Source organism: Kogia breviceps, chromosome 14, assembly GCF_026419965.1.
Source record: "Kogia breviceps isolate mKogBre1 chromosome 14, mKogBre1 haplotype 1, whole genome shotgun sequence".
Lineage (NCBI taxonomy): Eukaryota > Metazoa > Chordata > Mammalia > Artiodactyla > Physeteridae > Kogia > Kogia breviceps.
This window is the reverse complement of record NC_081323.1, coordinates 3,831,121-3,853,805: the sequence shown is the minus strand read 5'-3', so window position 1 is coordinate 3,853,805 and position 22,685 is coordinate 3,831,121. Positions and strand designations below refer to the sequence as shown.

At 44.3% G+C, this 22,685-nt stretch overlaps 1 protein-coding gene across 3 annotated transcripts in view; it reads left to right on the top strand.

Moving 5' to 3' along the window:
* Nucleotides 1-16,199, top strand: part of ZNF831 (zinc finger protein 831) — a 123,420-nt gene extending 107,221 nt beyond the window's left edge. For all 3 annotated transcript variants that reach the window (XM_067012648.1, XM_067012649.1, XM_067012650.1), the window contains 2 exons: nucleotides 10,205-10,374; nucleotides 11,108-16,199. In XM_067012648.1, the coding sequence (XP_066868749.1) occupies nucleotides 10,205-10,374; nucleotides 11,108-11,959 (1,022 nt within the window). In that variant the 3' untranslated portion in view covers nucleotides 11,960-16,199. The remainder of the gene's footprint in view (nucleotides 1-10,204; nucleotides 10,375-11,107) is intronic.
* The last annotated feature ends 6,486 nt before the right edge of the window (nucleotides 16,200-22,685 follow it).

The window sequence follows — 22,685 nt, the reverse complement described above, 5'->3', positions numbered from 1 at the left end:
CCTAATCCTGTTGAAAAGGTAGAATAGTTCAATATTATGGGAGGATGGTGATGTAATTCTCTGAAATTAAGTAGCTGTGAATTGTTGTGTTTTGTTTTGTTTTTTTGACCCTTTCAACTTTTGTTAGTTGAGTGAACTGGGAGAGGTGGGGCTGGGGAGGTTTACTTCATGTCACTCATGCCGTGGTCTCTTTGTCACACATCACCTCCAGACGTTTTCCTGAGAGAAACAAAATGGCAGCCTGAACTCCAGGGTTCCCTCACCCACCAGTTCCCTCTCCGCCTCTGACTAGAGCTAATGGCTCCGTACCATTATTTTTCCTGTCAGATTTAATGGGGAGATATTCTTTTCCTAAAGCCATTAGTTAAGTAATATTGCTTACAGAATTGCTGAAACAGGGATAACACCTCCTTCTCAGGGTGTAAATCTTAAGAAATGATGAGGCAATTGCCTAAACACATCAATTATATTCCAAAGCCTGAACTTTTTTTCTGCTACAATTTTCATTTAGAGTTAAGAAAGTTTGAAAGTAATGATGTCTTAAAGTAGGTTCTCTTGATTCAATTTTGGCACTTAATAATTCAAATAATATTAGCTGGGTTTTTCTTTTTTCTTTCTTTTTTTTTTTGTTCTTTATTTCATTTTCTCTCTTCCCCACAACTTGTCCTCTCTTTATTTTAAGACACTCTCTTATTGTCTGAGGATGATTCAAGTTTCAACTTATCAAAAGATTTTAAGCATACTTTCCCACTAAATATATTTTTTGAGAAAATGGTAAGTACATGAAGTGTTCTCAAACTGATTGCCTTTCATCAGAGAAAGAAAAGAGAAATTTAAATCGTAGAGAAAAGTGGTTTCTGGAAAAAAGAGATTGGAAAATGATTACTCGGAATAGGCAAAATTTCACACAAAAAATGAGGCTGGAACAGAAATACTTCAGATTTGGTTAGAGATGGGAAAATATATTTTTTTTTTCCTTTGGAGTCTCTCAACCTTTTCTCTGCCTGAGAAACTAAACTCTTGTTATGAGGGTGTGAGGGTCCATCTCCCTCTGTCAGATGTGGGCTCTGATCGAAATGACTTGCCTTGCACACTCTGGGGCTTTTCTTCCTGACTTTCAGTCTGAATTTTAGAGCCAGTGTCATTATTTGCCTCTGATTTTTTTTTTTCCAAACAAATAAAGCAATCCCATACTTGTTGCAATAAAGAAAGCAACATTGACGTCTGCAAGGAAAACTTGATAATCCCCAGCCTCATGGCCCCCCGAGGCTGCCAGAGTTGGGCTGATGTGCCATCACGTACATGATGGACACTTTATTTTGTTTACACAGATAGAGCATACCATACATAGTCATTGACAACTCTTTTCTTCTTAATATAACTCTAGGCATATATTACAGATTGATAGAGAGGTCATTTTAATAATGGCACAAAATCCCACAGTATAGCTGTACCATAATTTATTTATTCAGCTCTTCCTGTATCGAGGGATGTTCTGCTGCTTCTATTGGTTTTCCTACCACAGCTATCGCTGCAGTAAATATTCTTGCTCCATTTCGCAAAGAGCAGTTGCTGGACCAATGCATGTTTTATAATTATAAATTATAATTATATAATATATATAAATTATATATATATTTATATATAATTATATAAATTATATAAATTTCGTTTTATAAGATACTACTAAATTACTTTTCAAAAGCAGGGTTACTCTCCCATAAATATCTTTTTAACAGTATTTTTGAAAAGAAACCCTGCTTCTGCAAAGGAGCAGAGCCTGCGCGGAGTCTAAAGCCTTGCCTTCATCGTGGGCGCCCGTGAACCTCTTCATGGACAAAGGGTCTCACGCTGGCCTCTCTTGGCAGCACTCAGGCCACGGATACGTTGGTTAGCACGGCGCTGTTGTTTGAAAATTAACTCGTTATCAGTGTTTGAAAGGGAATCATGGAACTCAGATTTCTGGTTTCTCTTGGAAGATGGATAGTTCTGGCAAACTGGATGCTTGGTCCTCGGTGGTCTTGGTGGGTGGGAGCTGAGGGGCAGCCTTGCCCTTGGAGGCTGGACTTGTCCTCCCTCTCCATCCACAGCCCTCACCCCAGGCAGAAGCCCTCGTTTCTGTTATTGGTCTGGCCCTGTAGCTTTTGAGTTTGTGATTCTTGGTTTCAACCAGGGTTTCCCAGCCGTGGCCCTATTGACCTTCACAGCTGGGTTCATCCAGGGTGGGCCGTGGGTCCATCCCGCGTACCGCACGTCCAGGAAAATCCCCGGATGTCACCTGCGGCTGAAAACCACTGGCTCAAACAGACCCACAAATCCCATTTTCTTTGGTAGATGTTGAGATCAACTTTTCCAAGAGGGTTCCTGAGCCACTTTCATTATTTCTCTCTATCCTGTAGGCCTCTGTCTCGCTTTCTGAAGGAATATTGTTGAATTCGGTACACAACCAAGCTTTAAAGTCACGGAAATATTTCAAACCAGCCCCATTCACCGAATTGGGAGAAAATATCTGAGTGGAGAAAGTGGTCAGAACACTTTCCTTTCATCTCCGGAACAGAAGTGTAGACACGGCCGTGGTTCCAGGTGGTTTCTCAAGTAAAAGCTTTACCTAATTACACACACGTAAAAGGTACAATTTCTAAATACTGGATGAAGAGGCTTGAATAAGTCCCTGGAAGAAAGGGAGACATTGCCTTTGTTCCCTTGGGTTTTCTGCAACGGTTTCTTTTTGTGAGTTAGGGCCTCGGGCGAGCACCCTTCTCCCCTTCTGTTCTCACAAGCGTTCCACTCAGATGTTCCTGGGCATCAGGAAGAATCAGGAAGGCTGGGGAGGGGGTCTCTCCAGGGCTTTTCTCCCCCTTTGCCTTCTCTCTCCTTCTCTGACAGGAGCAAATGACTTTCCTACATCTTTTCTCATAAGAATTAATAGAGAAGTATTAATTCTTTCCCTAAAGCTATTAGTTAAGTCACAGAGCTCCAGAATTGCTGAAACAGAGTAATTTCTCCTTCCTTCCAAGGTGTAAATCTCGAGGCAAGCTGAGGAGCTTTTGTGAGTGTGTCAGTTAGGTCCCCAGGAAGGGACCCTCGTAGACAATTTTCATCTAGCCATAGGAAACTTTTAAAATAACGATACATAGACGAGACGGGCTGCTGCGTTCAGTCGTGGCATTTAACTTCTCACATGGCATTTCTTTGATCATCTCTTTTCCTGGCGTGATTTCATCATCCTATTTTCACTCTGTATTTTAAAGTCACTCTCTTGTTGTCTGGACAGGATACACCTTTTAACTTAAAGCAAGATTTTAAACACCACTTTGCGCTAAACATAGTCTAGGGTGAAGAATTTCTGTGCGGGAAGAGTTCTTGTCTTGATTGCCTTTCATCAAAGGAATAGAAAAGAGATGAGAACCACGAAGGAGAGTGGTTTCTGAAATAAAAGATTCATTTGTGATTACTTAGAGGCAAACTTTCCGACGACTGCATTAGGGTAGCACAGAAATACCCGATGCTGTGCTCGATAAGTATATCTTCCTGGCTCTCTCTCAAGCCCCGCCCTGCCTGTGGGACTCATGTGGGTGGCTGCTGCCCGCCTCCTACGGTCCACCCACTTCCGAGCGGTTTCTGATTGGAATGAATGTCCCCAGCCCCTGCCTGAGAAGAATAAGGCTTCTTTCCTCCATCATTTTCAGCCGTACTTTTTTCTTCTTCAGAGGCCTTATAAACAAAAACTGTAATAGGATTGCAGAAACAAATGAATTTACTTGCAATGCATTTTAGTCTGATATCTGATGTGCCATAGAGCCTTAAAAAATATCGGTTGAATAATTACTCAAATGAATGATTCAGACTCGGTAGAGGGAAAACCAGTGCCAAACAGGTGGCATGTGGGAACGGTTTTAGAGTACGCATGGTTTTACTCATTTCCATGGATACAGGTGGGGTCAGGGCCCCATTGTACCATCTCATTGCACCCTCTGCTTTTTCCTTCCTAGCATTTGCTACATATGCTTAGTGATTTTTTTTTTCCGATTAGACTTTTATTTTTTATTTTTTTCATATTCTTTTCCATTATGGTTCGTTATAGGATATTGAATATACTTCCCCATGTGATACAGTAGGATCTTGTTGTTTATCCATCCTATATATAATAGTTTGCATCTGCTAACCCCAAACTCCCAGTCCAGCCCTCCCCCAGCCCTCCCTTCCCTTTGGCAACCACAAGTCTGTCCTCTATGTCTGTGAGTCTGTTTCTGTTTTGTAGACAAGTTCATTTGTCATATTTTAGATTCCACATATAAGTGATAGATGATATGTACCTTTGTCTGACTTACTTCACTTAGTATGATAGTCTCTAGGTCCATCCGTGTTGCTGCAAATGGCGTTATTTCATTCCTTTTTTATGGCTGAGTAGTATTCCATTGTGCATGTGTACCACATCTTCTTTATCCATTCATCTGTCAATGGACATTTAGGTTGTTTCCACACCTTGGCTATTGTGAATAGTGCTACTATGAACATAGGGGTGCACGTATCTTTCTGAATTAGAGTTTTGTCTGGATATATGTCCAGGAGTGGGAGTGCTGGGTCACATGGTAGCTCTGTTTTTAGTTTTCTGAGGAACCTCCATATTGTTCTCCATAGTGGCTGCACCAATTTACATTCCCACTAACAGTGTAGGAGGGTTCCCTGTTCTCCACACCCTCTCCAGCATTTGTTATTTGTAAGTGATTTTTTTTTTTTTTTGGTGTAATTATTTGCTGGCTGAATTTCTCCCCCCATTAGACTGTCATTTTCATGAGGGTATCTGCCTCCGTCACTGAATAAATTGCCTGGTGTTCAGCACAGTTCCTGGCACAGAGCATTGACTGTGGTCAGTGCTCAACAAATGTTTAGGCTCAGTCATATGGGCTCATAAATGGGCTCAAAAAATATGGACTCAAAGGGGCTCAACTAGTATTTGGAATATGAGCAAATAACTGCCCACATAGTGATTCCTCTTAGAGTCCTGCCCTGCTTTCCTTAAGTAATTGCAAATTTTAATTGCTAGCACATTTTGCATCCTTCGATGGCAAGGATGCTTGTAAACAGTTTCATCTCAGATAAATTAGTAGTCTGGGAGATTACCCCTGGGACCGTGTCGATGCTTATAGCTTACTTAATGAGGCCAACGTGATAGACTGATTTTTACCCCTTCCTTATAATTCAGCGTCTTTGGACTCCAAATTCATGGAGGTTTGGGGTATACTGGGGCAACTGATGAAAAGGCATCAAATTACTTACATTTTTAGATAATGATATTTGAGTTAATATGTCTATTAGCATTTTAACAAGGCCTCACAATGAGACAGCCTGCAGGAGGCTTGACACTAGCGATGTCACCAGTTAAACTGTAAGTTTCATCGTGTTGTTTCTTCACTCCATTTTCCTTCTAATTATTTTACAGTTTCCGATCGCCTTTTCAAGATAGCTAAATTTAAATTTCCTACAACACTAAGGAGTCTCTTCCTCTCTCCACGTGGTTTGGCAATTATTTCTGAGGGAAATTATTTAAAAAGCAGCCTTTAGTTGGGGTGGGGGGCAGAACAGCACACAGAGCTGTGATGAGGGATGGGTTCTGTAGTAAGGTCCTGGTAAGTGCGTAAGGGTGGTGTAATTCGCAAGGATTGCGATAGGACGGTGGAATCCGTGATTTCTGAAGCTGGACAAAATGACTCACAGAGTGATGCCTAAACATAAAGAGGATACGCCGTTCTGTGCTTTAACACTTGACTGGAGCCCTACTGGCTTTTTGAAAAGGGCCATTCATCTAATAGCAAGGATGCTTTCCTTCTTCAAGAGTTGCAATTCGTTTAACACACTTCCGTGACATTATTTGGGCATTTTTCACAATGATTAAAGGTAACGCACTTTTCTCTGTAGACTGTTAGGTCACAGGCAAATTAAATCAATGTATTTTCTTCCCTTGCTTTCTCGGATGAGTCAGAAGTTCTTGGTCAAAGGCGGCATGGCCTTTTCTTTAAGGTTAAAAACCCAAACGACCTGCTGAGAAGATGCTTGGCCAATCTGATTATTTTCTCTGTGCTAATTGGTTTTACTTCTTCTTTGAATTGAATGAATTGCCTGGTGGTTTTGTCACCGTGGGAGTACAGCTTAATCCACTTAGAGCGAGGTGCTTGGGCTTGGTACACTCTGGGGCTCTCGAACTGTTTTTCATCATTGTGCTCTTTGGGTGATTTTTCATAGGTGAGGATGCAACTGGATCTCAAATCCATCCATTTTCTCCATTTCTGTTTCCACTGCCCTAGGCAAGTCACCTCACCTGGCCCCCTAGACTACTTTGGGAACCTTGTACGTGGTTTTCCCATCCAATTCCCCTCTCTCCTTCTTCAGTCTCCGTACAGTAGCCAAGTGCCTCTTTGGAAGACATAGACAGACCTCTTGCTGGAAACACTGGCTTCTTCACAACGAATGAAGAATGGGATCTCACCCCCTTCCCAGGGCTGCCCGCGCCCTCCAAGATCGGAGCCCTAGGCGGCCCCTCAGCTGCGTTCTGCCCCCTGCTCCCCACCGCCTTTCCGCCGCGGCCTTCCACTGATGCCTTAATAACCCCCAGCTCCGGCCCACCGCAGGGCCCCTGCCTCTGTTCCTCCTGCGTCTGCAATGGCCTTTGAGGGCTGGTTCTTTCTTATCCTGGAGGTCTCGTGTCAGGTGTCACCCTCTGAGAGATGCCTTCCTCAGCTAGGCAAGCCCTTCAGGGACCGCTACTCTCTCCAATATTCCCTGTTTACCGTCACTTGTGTTCTTACTCTACCCTCTCCTATTTATTGCATCTTTGTCATAGCCTCCTGTGTATCGTTCCTCTTTGGGGTACCCCGCTGTTTATTGCTTTCATGACCCCCGTCACAGCCTCAATTGTCTTACTTGCCTCTGTTTCTCTTCCCCGTCGGGACGGAGGCTCCTGAGGGCCGGGGCACCTTGGCCTTGTCCTCCGGTTCCTCAGGGTTGAACATGGTACCTGGTTCCTCGAAGGAGCCCAGGACATGTCTGTTGAGCGGATGAATGAAATACCAAAGACCCCGGTGCTGCATCTTTAGGTGATCTCAGTAACGTGGTCCTCAAGTGAAGATTGTTTGTATTAAAGGAAAAATCATTGCTCCCTCCCCCAAACTGTCGCAACGTTGATGGATTTTTAAAGTTGATTTGCTCAAGATTACTGTGCTCCATCATCTAGTGACCTACCCCTGGGGGTATAAGACGTAGGTCTGTTCTTTTGGGTTCAAGGTGGAGGACAGAGCACATACACTTCCTACACTTTCCTCCCAGACATTAGTGAAGGAATGTGTCTGGAATGCCCAGGCCCAAGGGGACAAGATGACCAGAGAAGAAATGGCGCCACAGTTGTAGGGGCTGGAATGCAGAGGCTAAGTGGTCACTGATTAGCAGACCCAAGTGAACGTAATCCTTGTTTGACAGTGGTCAAGCCCTAGGCATTCAGAAATCCATGGTACCAGGTGGGGCTGAAAACAGGAGCGTTGGTTGAAAGAATCAGCAGCATTCAACACCCCCTGATCTGCACCCCACCCCTGCTTCTCAGAGCCTGGGCACGTCCCTCGCTCTCGCTCCCAAATAATACTCTGGGCTTAGTCTCTGGAGACCCTACAAAATGCTGGGGAGCAGGGGGGCTGTACTGAAAACAGAGGGTTTAACCAAAGGTTGGCACCACACACTGAGGCCCCCGCTCTCAATCCCAATTCTGACTGCAGGATGCTGGCACCTGCCTTACACTTTCCAGGCAGGAGATCGGAGAACTCCTTGGGCAGAAGTCGACCAGCCTGTGTGGAAGACCTAACGGGGATTACTTCAGGCCTTCCCACGTCAACAGGGCAACCAGATAACCCAGCAGGGAGGTCCACGATTGACATTTTATGTTTGTAAAGTGTTTCTAACCAGTTTTTCAGTGCCCATTTCCTAAACATGAGCAGGTAGTTAAGATTGCCGGGTATCTCAGGGAAGTCTTTAGTAGGAAAGAGAGAGAGAAAAACATACAGAAACAAAGGAACTTGGAAGAAAGAGAGACAATATAGGAAGAAGCAAACTTCAGCAATAACAATGACAACAGATCATTATTAATCTTGCGTGAGAAGGGAAGATGTTGGAGCCATGATGCTATAAAGAAGGAATAATAATAATTAATAATAATAATGAGTCGGCTCTTGGAACTTAAAAACATGATAGCAGACACGGACACCTCTGAGTTGAAATAGAAAGTTGAAAGAATTCTCCCAAATGAAAAAGACAAAGAATTAGAAAATAGGAGAGAAAAGATAAGAAAACTAGAGGAATAGATCAAGATGTCCAATAACCTGCGAAGAGCTGTTCTAAAAAAGAGAAAAGACAAAACATAAGGAAAAAAATATATCAAAGAAATGACATATTTTTCTAAAATGGAACGACGTGGTTCAGGTTGAAAGGGCCACCGAGTGTCCAGACAATGAATGGAAATAGGCCCAGGACCATGGTGACACTGGCATCACAAGAGTTTAGGAGTTTCCAGAGAGACAAACCAAAAGGTTTCTTCCAAAGGGTCGGGAACCATAAATCATGTTGGCTCCAGACTTGTCAACAACTAGAGCTCAGTGGAGCCATATCTTCAATTCTGAAGGAAAATGAATTTAAATTCAGACAGCTATACCCAGACAAGTAGCCAATTAAAGCCTAAACAATTTTATTTCACCCTTTCTCATGAAGCTGCTGGAAGTTTTGCATTGAGAAAGAATGCAAAGAGAGTAAACCCAGGAAAAAGCAGCGAGGGTGTCCAGGAACCAAGGAGGCGAAGAAAATTGCTAGGATGGGGGTGACACACGGGCTCAGCCCCCATCGGACCAAGGGAGCAGGGGTCCACTGGAAGCGGGTCAGAAGGTTTTGAGAGAGAGAGATGAAATGGAACCTAATAAATGAAATAAAAGACCACTGGGAAGGAGGTGGGAGGATGATTTTAGGAATAAGTCCATACAACAAAGTAAGCAAAGGAAAAGACAAAATAATGATTAACTCCAGGGAAAACAGTGCTGACAAGAAAGGCAGTGTAATCACAGCACAGTACCTGGCTTGGTGGTGAAGAGCGCGTTCCTGAACACAGTGACGTGAACACTGGATATCCTAAACAAAATTATGACATCATAGGCATATGACTGGAGAGAGGAGAGAGGGGAGGGGGTGTGCCCAGGGGTGCAGGTGATAAGGGTGGTGGACGGGGGAGCTCGTCCTAAACCCTCCTCTCCCCTCATGACGTCATTGGCTAGCCTCCAAACCGGAAACAGGGAATCCGGAAGGGGTGCTACACGCTTGTTCTTAGGAGAGAAGGAGATAAATACAAAACGAATCCAAAGTGGGAAAAGATGAGTGGGTGGGCAGGTGTGGCTGTTTCTCTTAATGCGCAGAAATACTTGACTTTTAAAAACTCTGTGCATGTGTAGCGTTAATCAAGCTAAAAGCAGATGTAAAAGTGGGTTGAATGCTTTTCTCTGGTGACACAGCTCTTCTAGAATGTTTTTCTGATCTCGTCTCACGACCACTGAAACTCTGTGGTCCTTCTGACTTGTATCCCAGGCCAATATGACAAAATGGAGGAGAGAGTAACGATGAAGGATGAGAGAAGGGCAGCTCTTCCCCTGAAAGGGAGACGCTGTTTGGGGGATGCTGTCAAGGCCATATCTTTGTCACCCCTCTCCCCCCCCACGTCACAAACACCACCACAGAACGACAGCAACACAAAAACCAACCTCCCTCCTGCTGTCAGCGCTCTGATGGAGACTAAGGCATCCTACATGATAGGAAAATTTCTACCCTCGACCCTCAGTTGAATGGCCAGAGAATTCAAACCGATCCAAAATTAACCAATGGGCCCAGGAACATGACTTTGATGAGAAAAAGATTCACATGAAATATCTTTTAAAATATCTGTAATCAAGGGCTTTTTCTGCCTTGGGAATTGGTTTTGCCATTTTCTTTCCTCATCAGAAGTGGAGACGTTTTATTTGACCATGTGAACTGTTTCACGGTAAATCCATTTCCCAGATACACCGTGTGAGATGAGGTTGTGAGTTCAGAGCTGGTCGTGAAGACACAGGTCAACTCCTAGGAAATGACTGTTGGCTGACATTATAACTTCAGGTGTATATCCATGTGCCTCCCCCCTTTTTAGGTCTACATCTGTCAGGGGAGCCACCCTGTGCTGCCTCAGAATCATCTCTTTGTGTTGGGGACGGAGAGAAGGGGGAAGAGGAGAAGGAGGGCAACAGACACAGCTCGGGAAGCTCCTGTCCTCACCCAAGTTCAAGAACGGTCAGGGAAGCAGACAGATCGACCTTGAAGGTGGGAACTGTGGTTCTGAGCCGTCTCTACCTGTCTCTTTTCTAGATTTATGCCTCTTTTTTCTTGTTAGTGTCCAGTGTGGCAAAACTCGCTTGGGCCACCTAGAGGTTTCCTGGCACAGAAACCCCGTGAGGCAAACAGACGCCTCCAAACATTGCGCTGAACCAGCCGGTGACCTGGGCTGTGAACTTGGGATGATCTCACAGTTGATTAAAAAATCCCAAGTCCCTTATTATTTCATACCTGAATAGAGGTGCCTCTCACCGTGCAGAGGTCACTGCAGTGCAGCGTCAACGCCAGGCAGACTGAGGGGCCTTGGGCTGAGAAACATGAAAACGCTAGTCCAGACCGCACCCTGAAAAACCGCTAATCTGGACAAACTCAAATGCACGGTACCGTGACGTAGCCCACCCGCTGCAGGAGCAGTGATGATTTAAAAGCGGATGCTCAGAACTGGTTAGATAATTGAGTGGCTGGGTTTTCACAAGGCCAGATACAAATACGAAGCCGTCTCAGTAGCTTATTGTGTGTCAACACGGAACTTTACTGGAGTTAATGCATCAATGAGTTATTAATGAAAACTGCTGAGAACATTGTATCGAAGTTCAGGCTCTGTAAAGGATCATTAAGACCTCCAGACCTTGTTCCCACTGAGGACCACGTTTCTGACCACAAGGTTTTTTTTTGTACCAATTAACCTTTCTTCCCTCCATTTATTTTCCTTTGCACATAGCTGCAGGAGATTTCTCCATCTGCCGGCAAGCGCGGGGACTGTCGTCCTCAGAATACAGCTGTGAGGTCAGGGTTACCTCCGCCGTCCGACTCCTTGGTGGCCGTGGCTAAGGACAGACTTCCAGCCCGTGGCAAAGGTCTGGACGGGGGATCGCTTGAGGCTCACCTGCCGCCCCCCCAGGAGCAAGTCTCAACAGACCCCACACCACGCATTTTCTCAGATGCTCAAGGGCCTTCTTCCTTTGAGTCCAAAGGAACCTCTCTCTGCCATGACCTTGCTACCTCTGTAGCTGCCTTTGGTCCTTCTCTGGGGGAAAGAGCAGGTCACACAATGGTGGGAATTCACAGCGTGGAACCGCAAGACCACAGCCAGCGTGCAAGGGGGGCTCTGACACCGAGCCCCCCCGACAGAGAAACGGTAGCAGGGGGTGTGTCCCCGTCACTCGTGCCAGGGAAACCTTCATCTGGGCAGAGACTTTCAGATTCGGTTCCACTGGGGCCCACTGGAAAAACTCATCTTGAAATACCAGCTTCAGGAGCAGGCTCAGCTAGTTCACACCAAGAGGAGGGGAGACACAAGACACGTTTCCCTCCCGGGGTGCAACACGGGTGTGGGGAAGGGCCGGTCCCCTGCCGTCCTGTAGGAAACGACGGTGGGAAATGTCAAGGGTCTGGATTCATCGCTCTAAAGGATGGTGTGGTCCCGTCTAGCCCAGGGCAGCCCACGGAGATCCCTGCAGCCCCTTCGAAAACCCTCAGGAAGAGGAGTTTGGAAGGAATGAGAAAGCAAACTCGTGTGGAGTTCAGCGACACCAGCAGCGACGACGAAGGCCGGTTGGTGATAGAGATCTGAACCTTCCAGAGAGAGATGCGTCCGCCGTCAAAGACGGGTGATGCTTTACAGTAGATGCCATCAAGCGGGCAGGAGAACTGAACTCTATTCATGAAGCCCCTACAGAGAGGAAGGCCACTTGGGGGTCTTTCCGAGATCTCCCCAACCAACTCTGAAGCCCAGACTCAGCCTCACCCTTCCCAAGAAGCCCTGCTCACAAGGCACCAGGCTGGGCAAAGCTGGCAGTGAAGCAGGGTCTAAGAAGTCTTGACCTACCCAATGACTGTGGCTTGACTCCCAGATGTATCCTCTGCATTGGTCCTTCACTGCTTCATCTGGGAAAATGGCATTGACCCAGAGAGCCACGATCGACTTTTTTCCGAACAAATGTGAACCCCCCCAGAGTCAAGGTGACAGGTCTCCTCTGTTAGCGAGCTGGGGGTTGGCTTCAAAGGGAGTGAGCATACTTGGGAAAACTGGGGTAGCTTGCAAAAGAGATGGGGTGTGAATTGGGCATTGAGATACTTCTGTTTATTCTGGAGACAAAATCCAGATTCATTCAAAAACTGAAGTTTGGTCCCAATAATTTGCCTCCTTAATGGAAGTTGTAAATATACTTCAAAATGGCCATGATCTGGTGAAATACTAAGTAGCTTTCAGTGTTGCACAAATGGCCAATGCTTATGTATGATTCAGTGACACAAGCATGTACAGCTCTTGTGCCCGGTGCCTTTTTTGTGGAGACCTCTGAAACCCTTGGTTTTTCCAGCTCTTGCAAAAGGAACATTGTGTTAAAAGTTAATAGAACAGTCTCTGTAATGAGTCATTTTTGAGGGGGAAAAATTCACTTATTTTCCTCTGATTCTTTCTGTCATATTGTGCTCTGAGCAATTCCAATTAGAGGGTTACATTTTAGTAATCTCTACAGCTTAAATTGATGCCTGCTCATCGTGATGGGAGCCTTTTAGATTTCCTCCAGAAGCTTCAAGGATACAAAACTAATTGGAGTTTTGACGCTGTTTTACATCTCAGTAATTTTATTTTGGGGGCTTGGTGTTACTTTGCTGTCAAATTAAATCAGCCTCTGTATTGTGCAAGTCAGAACAGCACAGAGAAAATTCGCCAGTGTTCCAAGCCTGTGTGCCCCTGTGCAGAAGAAAATAGGTGATCTGCGTCAGACGACGCAGTGAGCAAGGCCTCCAATTTACTGCACTCTTCTCCTCCTCCTTAAATGGGAGAGGAAAAACTTCAAGAGTTTTACACTGCTGCATTCCAATAAAATTTTATACTTGCTTTTGGTATGGTTTTGTACAATTTGAAATTTATAGCCGAGCTCTTTTGGCTTCACTTTGATGTAAGGATGTTCATATGGCATCTAGTAGTTCAAAGGTGGGGCAGCAATGCAGAACATCTCACACGAACGAAGATGCTTTAATACGTCCTTGCCTGTGACGAAGGACGGTCCGATTTCATGTATCTTCGAGTGAATTTTCCAATTTTAGGGTAACTCTAGAAACTTCAAGGTGGGACCAGCTGCCCCGGGTGACTTAGCACATGTCTGTGGTCATTTCAGACGCACTCATACATAGCCAAGTGATTTCAAGCCCAGCCAAGAAAAACATAAGGAGGGAGGTAAAAGGATGCTAAGCATTCACATCGTGTACTTTCTAAACCAAACGAAGGTGACGTGATTATCTACCCGTTGGACTGTTGTCCGTGCCACTATGATGAGAGAGAGGTCTAGGAAAACGGCCTGAATCCTGGAGGGAGACAAAGTGACCTTGCCCTGAGCTGGCTGGGGAATCTTGGTGAAGACTCACGCCCTCTCAGCACCTGTGTCTCCAACTGGGAAGAAGAGAGTAAAGGGAAGATGTGCTGGATGTGACTTCAGGCCCCGCTCCTTGTGCGAGTGGCTCGGAGGTGGTCCCCCTGGGGAAGGGTCCTGCACTCAAGGAGTTTGGGAGGGGGCTGTGGGGAACTAAAGCCAATGATTTTTTTGAAGAATGTGAGCTCAGGGAAGCTCCTTCTATTTTTTTTCTCCAGAGCTCTAGATTTGGGGGTGCAGTCAACCCATTTCTAAATGGTGGCTCAAGGTGAAAAAATTAGAAGCAAAAAAAGAGAACCCTACTGTGTGAGTGGAAGACAACGTGTCTGTGGGCTGGATTGGTTACTTTGTGTTGGGAGGTACTGGTCATCTAGGTGCTTCTCCCCTGGACGGCTGCCGAGCTGTTGGCTGGACCACTGGACTGAGGTCAGTAAGTCACCGCTCCCAGTAGCACTGACCTCAGGATAGTCAGGTTAGGTGGAAGCTTGATCCTTCTACGAGCCACGGACGTTGGCTGCCACATCCCAACCTCCACCAGACGTGGCGGAACATTGATTTCATCTCTAACTCCCCGTGTCTCTCATACAAGAGTGAGCAGGTTACCAAAATTTCCTGTCTCAGCTGGTCATTTAGCTAGTTGGTGGCAATGTTTTACAAGTGTACCTTACTTTATATCAACATGAATTTGTGAAAAGCTATATTTCAGTGGGTTAAAAAAAATTTTTTTTTAATGTATTTTGAATGACCCGAGGGGACTTGGCTCTTGAAAATCATCCCAAGGTAAATATTTTTTTTAATGAAAAACTCTTTTATAAAGCAACAAACAATCTCTGATTTTATAAATCTTAACTTTCCTAGGGTTTTTCTTAAAGTGGACTCTGCAACTATAGGGATACATTTTAAAGATCATGTCAGTGACCTAGAACCCAGTTTGGGTTACTGAAAAGAAAACTTCAGTGGTATGGATCGATCATCGCTGCAGTGACTCTACAAGTGTGTGCTGTGTAATGGTTAAGGGAAAACAAATTTCTTTTAGAACAGGGAAGACTAGAGTTTAAAGATCAGGGATTCCCCTTTCTCCCTAGTACTGCTAATTTCATTGTACCTTCAGGTAAGGGTCTTAACCAATGGTGTCTCAGCTTCTCCCACAGAGAATTACTCCTGGGATGCTGGCACCGATTAAGATAAAGGGCACTTGGAATGCTTTCCTTTTCTCTCAGAGCAAGGTATACAGATGCCACTAACCGTGATGCTCAAGACACTGCCAAGTTTCCTTCTCCAGCTGTACCTACACCTGGCCAGATCTCACTTGTTGAAGATGCCTGGAGAAAAGAGCTTTCATGTTGCCCCTTGGCAACCTATACTGTTAAGTGGCTCTTAACCTCATGTGCTTTTTGATGGACAACCTGAATCCTCCTTGTTGTAAAGCAGGATGGAGACAACTCATGCCTCCTGTTGCATATGACCTTTGAGACTCTGGACGAAGCTAATATCCTTTACTTCACAATCCAGAGGGACCTATGGTTCATTTGTCAAGAGATAAAACAAGACAGGGGATTGGTGCTTCTAGATTCGAATCAAAACCCTGTCAATAGCATGATGGGTACCTGAGGGCAAGTTAAACTTCCCTTTCCTAAAATCCCTCCTCTAAAGCTCAGATGGGAAGAGTGGCCTTGTAAAAACGCATCGTGGCCACAGTTCTTGGCATGACAGGTGAACGATGTGCAGCCTCACGCCAAAACGTATTTCCTTGCATTTACATTCATTACTTAGAATGATCGCATTATTCATTTTTTCCCCAGCATAGAAATTTGCATTTTGCACAGAATTTGCCTGGTGCAGAAGATTTTTATAGTTATGGAAACTCATCATTATCGGGATGTACCACTGCTCAAATCCCCAGACATAATTCAATATGGTGAGGAGAAAATGGTCTGCCTGGCCCTATGGTGATCATATTTCTACAACCACAGCAAACAGGGCTTGTGCATTTCTTCTCACTTCAGTTGTGATTCCCATAATTCTTGTGAGGGAGACTCTTTGGCTTTTGAAACACTACATTTCTCGATATATGAGCACAATTTTTTGCCCTTCTCTTTCAGATACTCATTAAACATAGGTGTCAGGACCCAAAAATCCAGTGCTAGATTTGTACCTTGTACAATCCTTTTCACCCGTGCTTTGTACTTATGTGGGAATACATATAATTCAATCTGAAATATAGAACATTGAGCATATTGCTTCACGACTGGAAGAAGCCAGGGCAAGTAGTGAGCCTCAGTCAGTTGAAGCCCTAGAGGATGACTCAATACCTTATATATGCAGTCAACTCTTCAGAACTTACTACTCTATTGATTGTTCAGAATCAAGAAGCTATTGGCTTCTTGGTTGTTTGTTTAAATGTATTTCCTTCTTTATATGGTTAAATTATTTTGTTTTGATAAAAATAAAACTGAAAATGAAAATGCCTTGTGTGATTTGTTCACATTTTAACCAAAACTACCACAAAAAATATCGTATATAAGTTGGATGTCTGATTATTCCTAAATAGTTGACCAAGCGTCCTGGACGCCATATTGGTACCCCATTCCACTCAACGAAAGAATTAGGTAACGGCAAATTATCACACTTTCTTGTGCTGTTTTCTTTTCCCACGTGTCTCTTCTGTCGTTGTCTGCCATGTTTTATGGTTCATAACTTAGAAATGTGTTTTTAAATTCCTAAATGTAGCTAAAATTTGAAGCCACATGAGGGCACACTATCCACAGTGCAATAATCCCAAAGTTTTCCCCTTAGAATTGACATTGCTTAGATAATTAATATTATTCACTAACAGAGAAAGAAACACCTGTAATTCAAAACAATTCCTCCTTATGAAGATAAATCATGTACTCTTGGCAAGAAGAAGTAGACTTATTCTACATACCAACACAGCATTCTTCTATGTCTATACCTCCTGAAGCCACGTGAAGTCAATGAAGACACAATGCATTGGGAGAAAAAGTGGGAATGGAAGGCTCGTATCTGTGGGAGGAACAGATACACCAACTGATGGATCTTCATAGCATTTTTGCTAACTTATCAAACTCTAATAGTGATAAATTAATCCATTATTTCCGAATTTCCATCATTTGAGAACCATCTTACTGCTTTTTGCCATTTGTGTCCACATGTGGGTACATTATTTACTTAATACTTTTATTTAAATCATCTCTGTCTTAAAGAAGCTATGCTTTTCCTAAGTAATAATATCTGTGAAATCTCAGCCTCAATTTGGTAGTTGTGTGTATCTTCTGATACGCATTAAAATAAAAGTAGTAAGATTGGTCATCCATGTACCAGTTAAATATCAACTTTGTACTACCCGGCACACACCCCACACTCAGGGTAAACGTGGAGCTAATCCAAAAGGTACATGTGTTGTTGGTTCTTGAGTTACTCCAGTTTTTGTTAAGCAGAACTGGTGGCGGCAAGTTGCATTGTAGGCTTATCAGATAAGTGTCTTCAGTCAAACTTTACAGCTGATTAATTAGCATTCCAAGTCAAAGGATTCTCACCTCTTTTAGTCTCAAAGGAGCAGTCATATAATGTCAATATATATATATATTTGGGGGGTATTTTATTGGTTGGTTGGTTGGTTAATGAGTACAGAATGATATACAGGAAAGCATAGTTAGGGAGTCATGTGGAACCACCAGTACTCCCGTCAGTTCTGATGAAACACCTGCTTCCATACTGTTGAATTTGAAGCAAATGGATTTGGCTGTACTAACAGCCACGGAGAACAATTCTCCGGTCTCCTGCTTGGGGACAGCCTGTTGATCTCTGGGCTGCAAATGCAGAAGGAATTGCTTGGTGACATCTAGGACATTTGTCTCCAGCTGTGACAGACGGCTGCCTTCCGCCTCCCTCAGCTTCTGCCGGGGGCAAACTCGACACCCTTTACAACTGAGTATCCAGGCGATTTCTACCCAGAAGTAGGGGAACTGTTTTCTGGGTAAATGCAGGCGTGAGCGGATTCCTATAGGGAATTGGCAGTTTTGTATGTGCGGCATCTGGGCACGGGGCCCAGCCCTGCCTCTGGCCTCTGAGTCTGTTTCTGTTTCCTAGATAAGTTCATTTGTGTCATATTTTAGATTCCACATATAAGTGATATCATATGGTACTTGTCTTTCTTTTTCTGACTTACTTCACTTAGTATGATAATATCTAGGTCCACTCAATGTTGCTGCAAATGACATTGTTTCATTCTTTTTTATGGCTTAGTAATATTCCATAGTGTATATATATACCACATCTTCTTTATCCATTCATCTGTCAATGGACATTTAGGTGTTTTCCATGTCTTGGCTATTGTGAATAGTGCTGCTATGAACATTGGGACGCATGTATCTTTTCAAATTATAGATTTGTCCCATTGTATGCCTAGGAGTGGGATTGCTGGATCATATAGTAGCTCTATTTTTAGTCTATTTTTAGTTTTTTAAGGAACCTCCATACTGTTTTCCATAGTGGTGACACCAATGTATTATACATTCCCACCAACAGTGTAGGAGGGTTCCCTTTTCTCTACACCCTCTCCAGCATTATTTGTAGACTTTTAAATGACAGCCACTCTGACCAGTGTGAGGTGGTACTTCATTGTAGTTTGGATTTGCATTTGTCTAATAATTAACGATGTGGAGCATCTTTTCATGTGCCTGTTGGCCATCTGTATGTCCTCTTTGGAGAAGTGGTGACCAAAGGAAGTTTTGATTTCACAGCTGGGGTGAGGGGTGCCACTGGCATCTGAGGTGGAGGCCAGGGATGCTGCTCAACATCCCACGAGGTACAGGATGGTCCCCATCAAGAAGCATCCAGTCTCACTGCCACTAGTGCTGAGGCTTAGGGAACTCTGGTCTAAGAAGGTAAGGTCACAGTCTATTAGAGACCCTAGAACAGCCCTGTCCTCAAACTGATGATGAGATTAGAACAGGGAGAAAGACTTGCCTCGGCAGGACCAGAAGCAGAGTCCGGGCTCCATATCCCAGTCCAGCATGCCTTCCGTAGCCTCACACCTGGAACTTTCCAAGTTGCATGAGGACTTGTGTCTTGAGTCTACACACAGTAGACCATCTATGGGTTATGGTCCAATTGACTTCATTTTTTTTTTTTCACTCTTCACTTCACCTTGAGGAGAAAGAAGCAGGACATGGGAAGTTAAGTCAATGTGAACAGATGTGTGAATATCAACTAGACATTCAGTAAAGACAAATCAAAAGATCAGCTTTTACTGTGAGGGTAAATGCAACCCAAAGTCCCATACAACTCCATTGACCTCTACAGCCAAATGGAATGAAAGAACATGAATACTGCTGCCGGGGTGTTTTCAGGTTTGGTCGCGGTGCACCAAATCTGAAAGGTTGCTTTAAACCTTCTTCTTTGTAGAGGAAACTGAGAAGCAGAGGATTTGGTCCTGGCTCGAATCGGAGGCAAGGCTGTAACTGATACCGAAGTCCCAAAGTCGAACATGCTTGCCATGCCATGACCAGATTCTGCCTCTGAAATCTTCCGTTATGTCCGCTGTCCTTGCCAAGAGTGTCAAGTAGAACAATACATTTTATAAAGGTTTCCTGCATCAGGGTTGGGAAATATCACTGGAGTTCTGGTTAACTGGAAACCATCCAGAAAATTAAATGATCCAGACTAACCCATCCCCCAAATGTTCTAGTTAATCTAGGTGTGATTCTGTTGGTTTTGCAAAAAGAAAACTTCTCTCCTAAGACATCTGGACTCAAATAGATGTGAGCGGTGCCTGTGTGGTCCCCTGATTTATGTACCTGAGTACAATAAATTTAGCAGGGATCACAGGCGTAGACAAAGAAGATGTTAACAGCAAAAAAGACATCACCAAAAAGCCTTTGGAAGACAAACACTTCTCATCTTCAATTATAAGACAACCTGATGCAGAGAGAGAATAAATTAATTTTAAAACCTCCTGCACAAAGAAAATAATGGAAAAATACATCATAAGTAGTTTATCCCTTTTGTGCTAAAAACAAGTGATTTGGAGAAAATAACTACATGGGATTGAATGTGTTAGTGTTATTATCTTTTTCTGGTTTTAAATTCTTAGGGGAGAAACAGAGAACAAGAGAAAAAAAACAGAAGCTTCCATTGTTTCAACAAATATTTATTGGGTATTAGTATGCTGCCTGGCACCAGGCTACACTTTCTGTGACTTTTTCTACTTTTAAAATTACTTTCAGTCAAGAACTTCTAGATGCCTTATTGCTGGATTCCAACAGTTCGAGAAAGGCCATTCTTCTAAGGTTTTGGCCCAAACCGTTATGGTTCAACTTTAGAGATGCAGCTGGGAATCTCACTTTGTCCCCTCGCCCCCCATGGGAACCTGAGTTCTAAGGCTTGGTCCATCTAGGCTTAGGGGACATGCATTTGCAAAGAGAGGTTTACGAGTCTCAGGTTGGCTTTTCCTCAAGCAGACTCTGAAACAGTGTTCAGTGCCGGGATCTAAAGGGACCATACCAGGTGAGAAAAGAGAAAAGAATTGGGGGAACCGACAGAATCGGGGTACCTTGAGCCTGAATGCTGACTTAGGATGAGAGGAAAATTGATGTTTCAGGTGGAGGGAGCTTTGAGTGGCAGGAACCGAAAGGACGGTGGTGTGGCCCTAACATGTGGGATGGGAGCAGACAGTGAGACCGCAGGGGACAAGGGCCAGACCTGGAGGATTTTATGGGCAGAGTTAAGGAGTATGCTTTTATCCTCAAGGCTATGACCCAAAAATCCATACCATGCTTGGGGATCTAGGAAGGAGATTCTTCTGGGACTAGAAAGCTGGAAATTGGCTTAAAATGTAAATGCTCACTCCTGTCAACAAAGTTCATACTGTTCCTGAGAATGGGAGGTACCTAAGATGAAAATAGCATCTTCCAACGGGCTCAAGAGGGAGCTGCACAGAGCTGCACAAAATTCCATACGGAGCCGTTTAGGGTTTTGTCTCAGCATCTGGTTCACCTGACCATGGTAATTTTCACAGCAGCTCTCACCTCAACGGAGTAATCTGAGCCTTACAACGAAATACTTAAAGGGTCAGTTGACCACAAGATTCGAGAACTGCCGTCCTTGAACCCTCCAATGAAGAAGCAGATGGCTTGAACTGCCTTGCAGCTTTTGCAGTCACCTGGATGAAAAGATGAAAGAAAATAAGTCACTGTAACAACCAGAAGAGTCCAAATGTCTGCTGTCCAGGGTTGCATCTTATGAGACTCATGAAATAAGACATTTCTCTTCTGACTACGGAGGAATAGAATTGAGATGAACTGGGATCTGATACAATTCCAGAGTCTTAGACTCACACCTGGAGTCTTCCTTCTTCTTTCTCCCTCTCATTCCGTCTTCACTGAGAGAGATGGTGGAGAAGCATTTGAAAAACAAGCCCATTTCTGGCTTGAGCAGGCTCTACTAATGTGTGGTCTAACCCAGGATTCACCCAGAACACCGCACCCGCCGAGGCCGCTTTATTTTGTTCGACTATCTCCATTCTTATTTCACATAGATTTAAAGTTTGAAAAGCTTAACCTTTTCAGTCAGTAGCTGAGCTCTCACCCTGTAGAGAGCAGCCAATTAAAAAAAAACAATTCCTGGGTCATTGTAGATGAGTCATCTTTTATTTGATGCTTATAAAAATGGTCCACATCCGGCCAGGAAGGCATCCGGAAAAAGCACTTCAAAATGTGCTGTCTTCAAAGTGTCAGAAGATAACCCTTCAGGGCTGGGAGCCTGGGAACAGAAAGTGCCTATTGGCCTTTAATTAAGGAAACTGTTGAGAAGGAAGAACATTTAACATTTTAAACCACCCGGTGGCTTCACAGCTCCAGGAAGCGCCTGGGTGACAAAGATGAGCTAGCTGCCCCGCTGTCCTGGTACCTGCCTTGGCCCCGTGCAACTGACCCAAAGCTAAATGCTTCCCACCAAGGGGGGATTAGAAATGATCACCGACTCCCCGTGCTGTGACAAGTCAATTTTCGCAAGTGGCAAAGGAGGCAAAGCTGCAGTCCCCTCCTGGGGGGACACGTTTGCCACAAAACATTAACAGAGCTGGAGAAGTAATGGTTCTCTGCCCGGAAAGACCTGCAGGTGTGGAACCGTGCAAGGGCGCTGCCGTGCGCTGAGAGATCAGAACCTCACGTGCAGATTTCATCACAATTTCATCTGAGGGAGAAAGAGCTTATAGGAGGAGGGATGGAGGGAAAAAATCCTAAGGATTGTACTTTGATTTTATAAGCAGATTGTTGGAAATTACTGACAGATTGAATGAAATAATACCCTCTGGAGCAGCAGGGAACTTAAAGGTGGAAATCTAATTGATTTCTCCCCTAAACCTCGGAGCAGCTATACTATTCACCAGCCCTGTGGTCCCGGCTTGGTGGTCTCCTGCACACCGGGAGGAAATGTAGCTTCCAGTTACATACGTATGAATTTCAAATGACACCTGGTGTACCAGAGGGAAGAACTCGTGTGGCTGGGGGGTTGCAACCCATCTCTGGACGCACTTGAACAGAACTGCACCGCCCCATAAAATGGTGGAATTACAGAGCATTGGGGGTGGGCACGGTGCGGGTGAAAAGCTCCAGTCCATAAGGGCCCAGCTGGTCAGCTCTCTGTTGAAGCACATGCTCTCTTCCTTGCTACAAAGCCCTTTGCCATAGCCCTGGCCTGAACAGACTTCAAATCTGCCTTGAATACGAACCACCTCTGGGTGCATTCAGCCATTTTCTACCCGGAAAGTCAGAGAGACAAAAGGCAGCTCGTATTTGTATCTAAATGATCTTTCAGGGGTTCACGAAATGTCCAGATAAGATGAAGGTCAGCTGGGGAAGGCTTTTCCGAAGTAATATGCATTCTTTTTTTTTTTTTAAC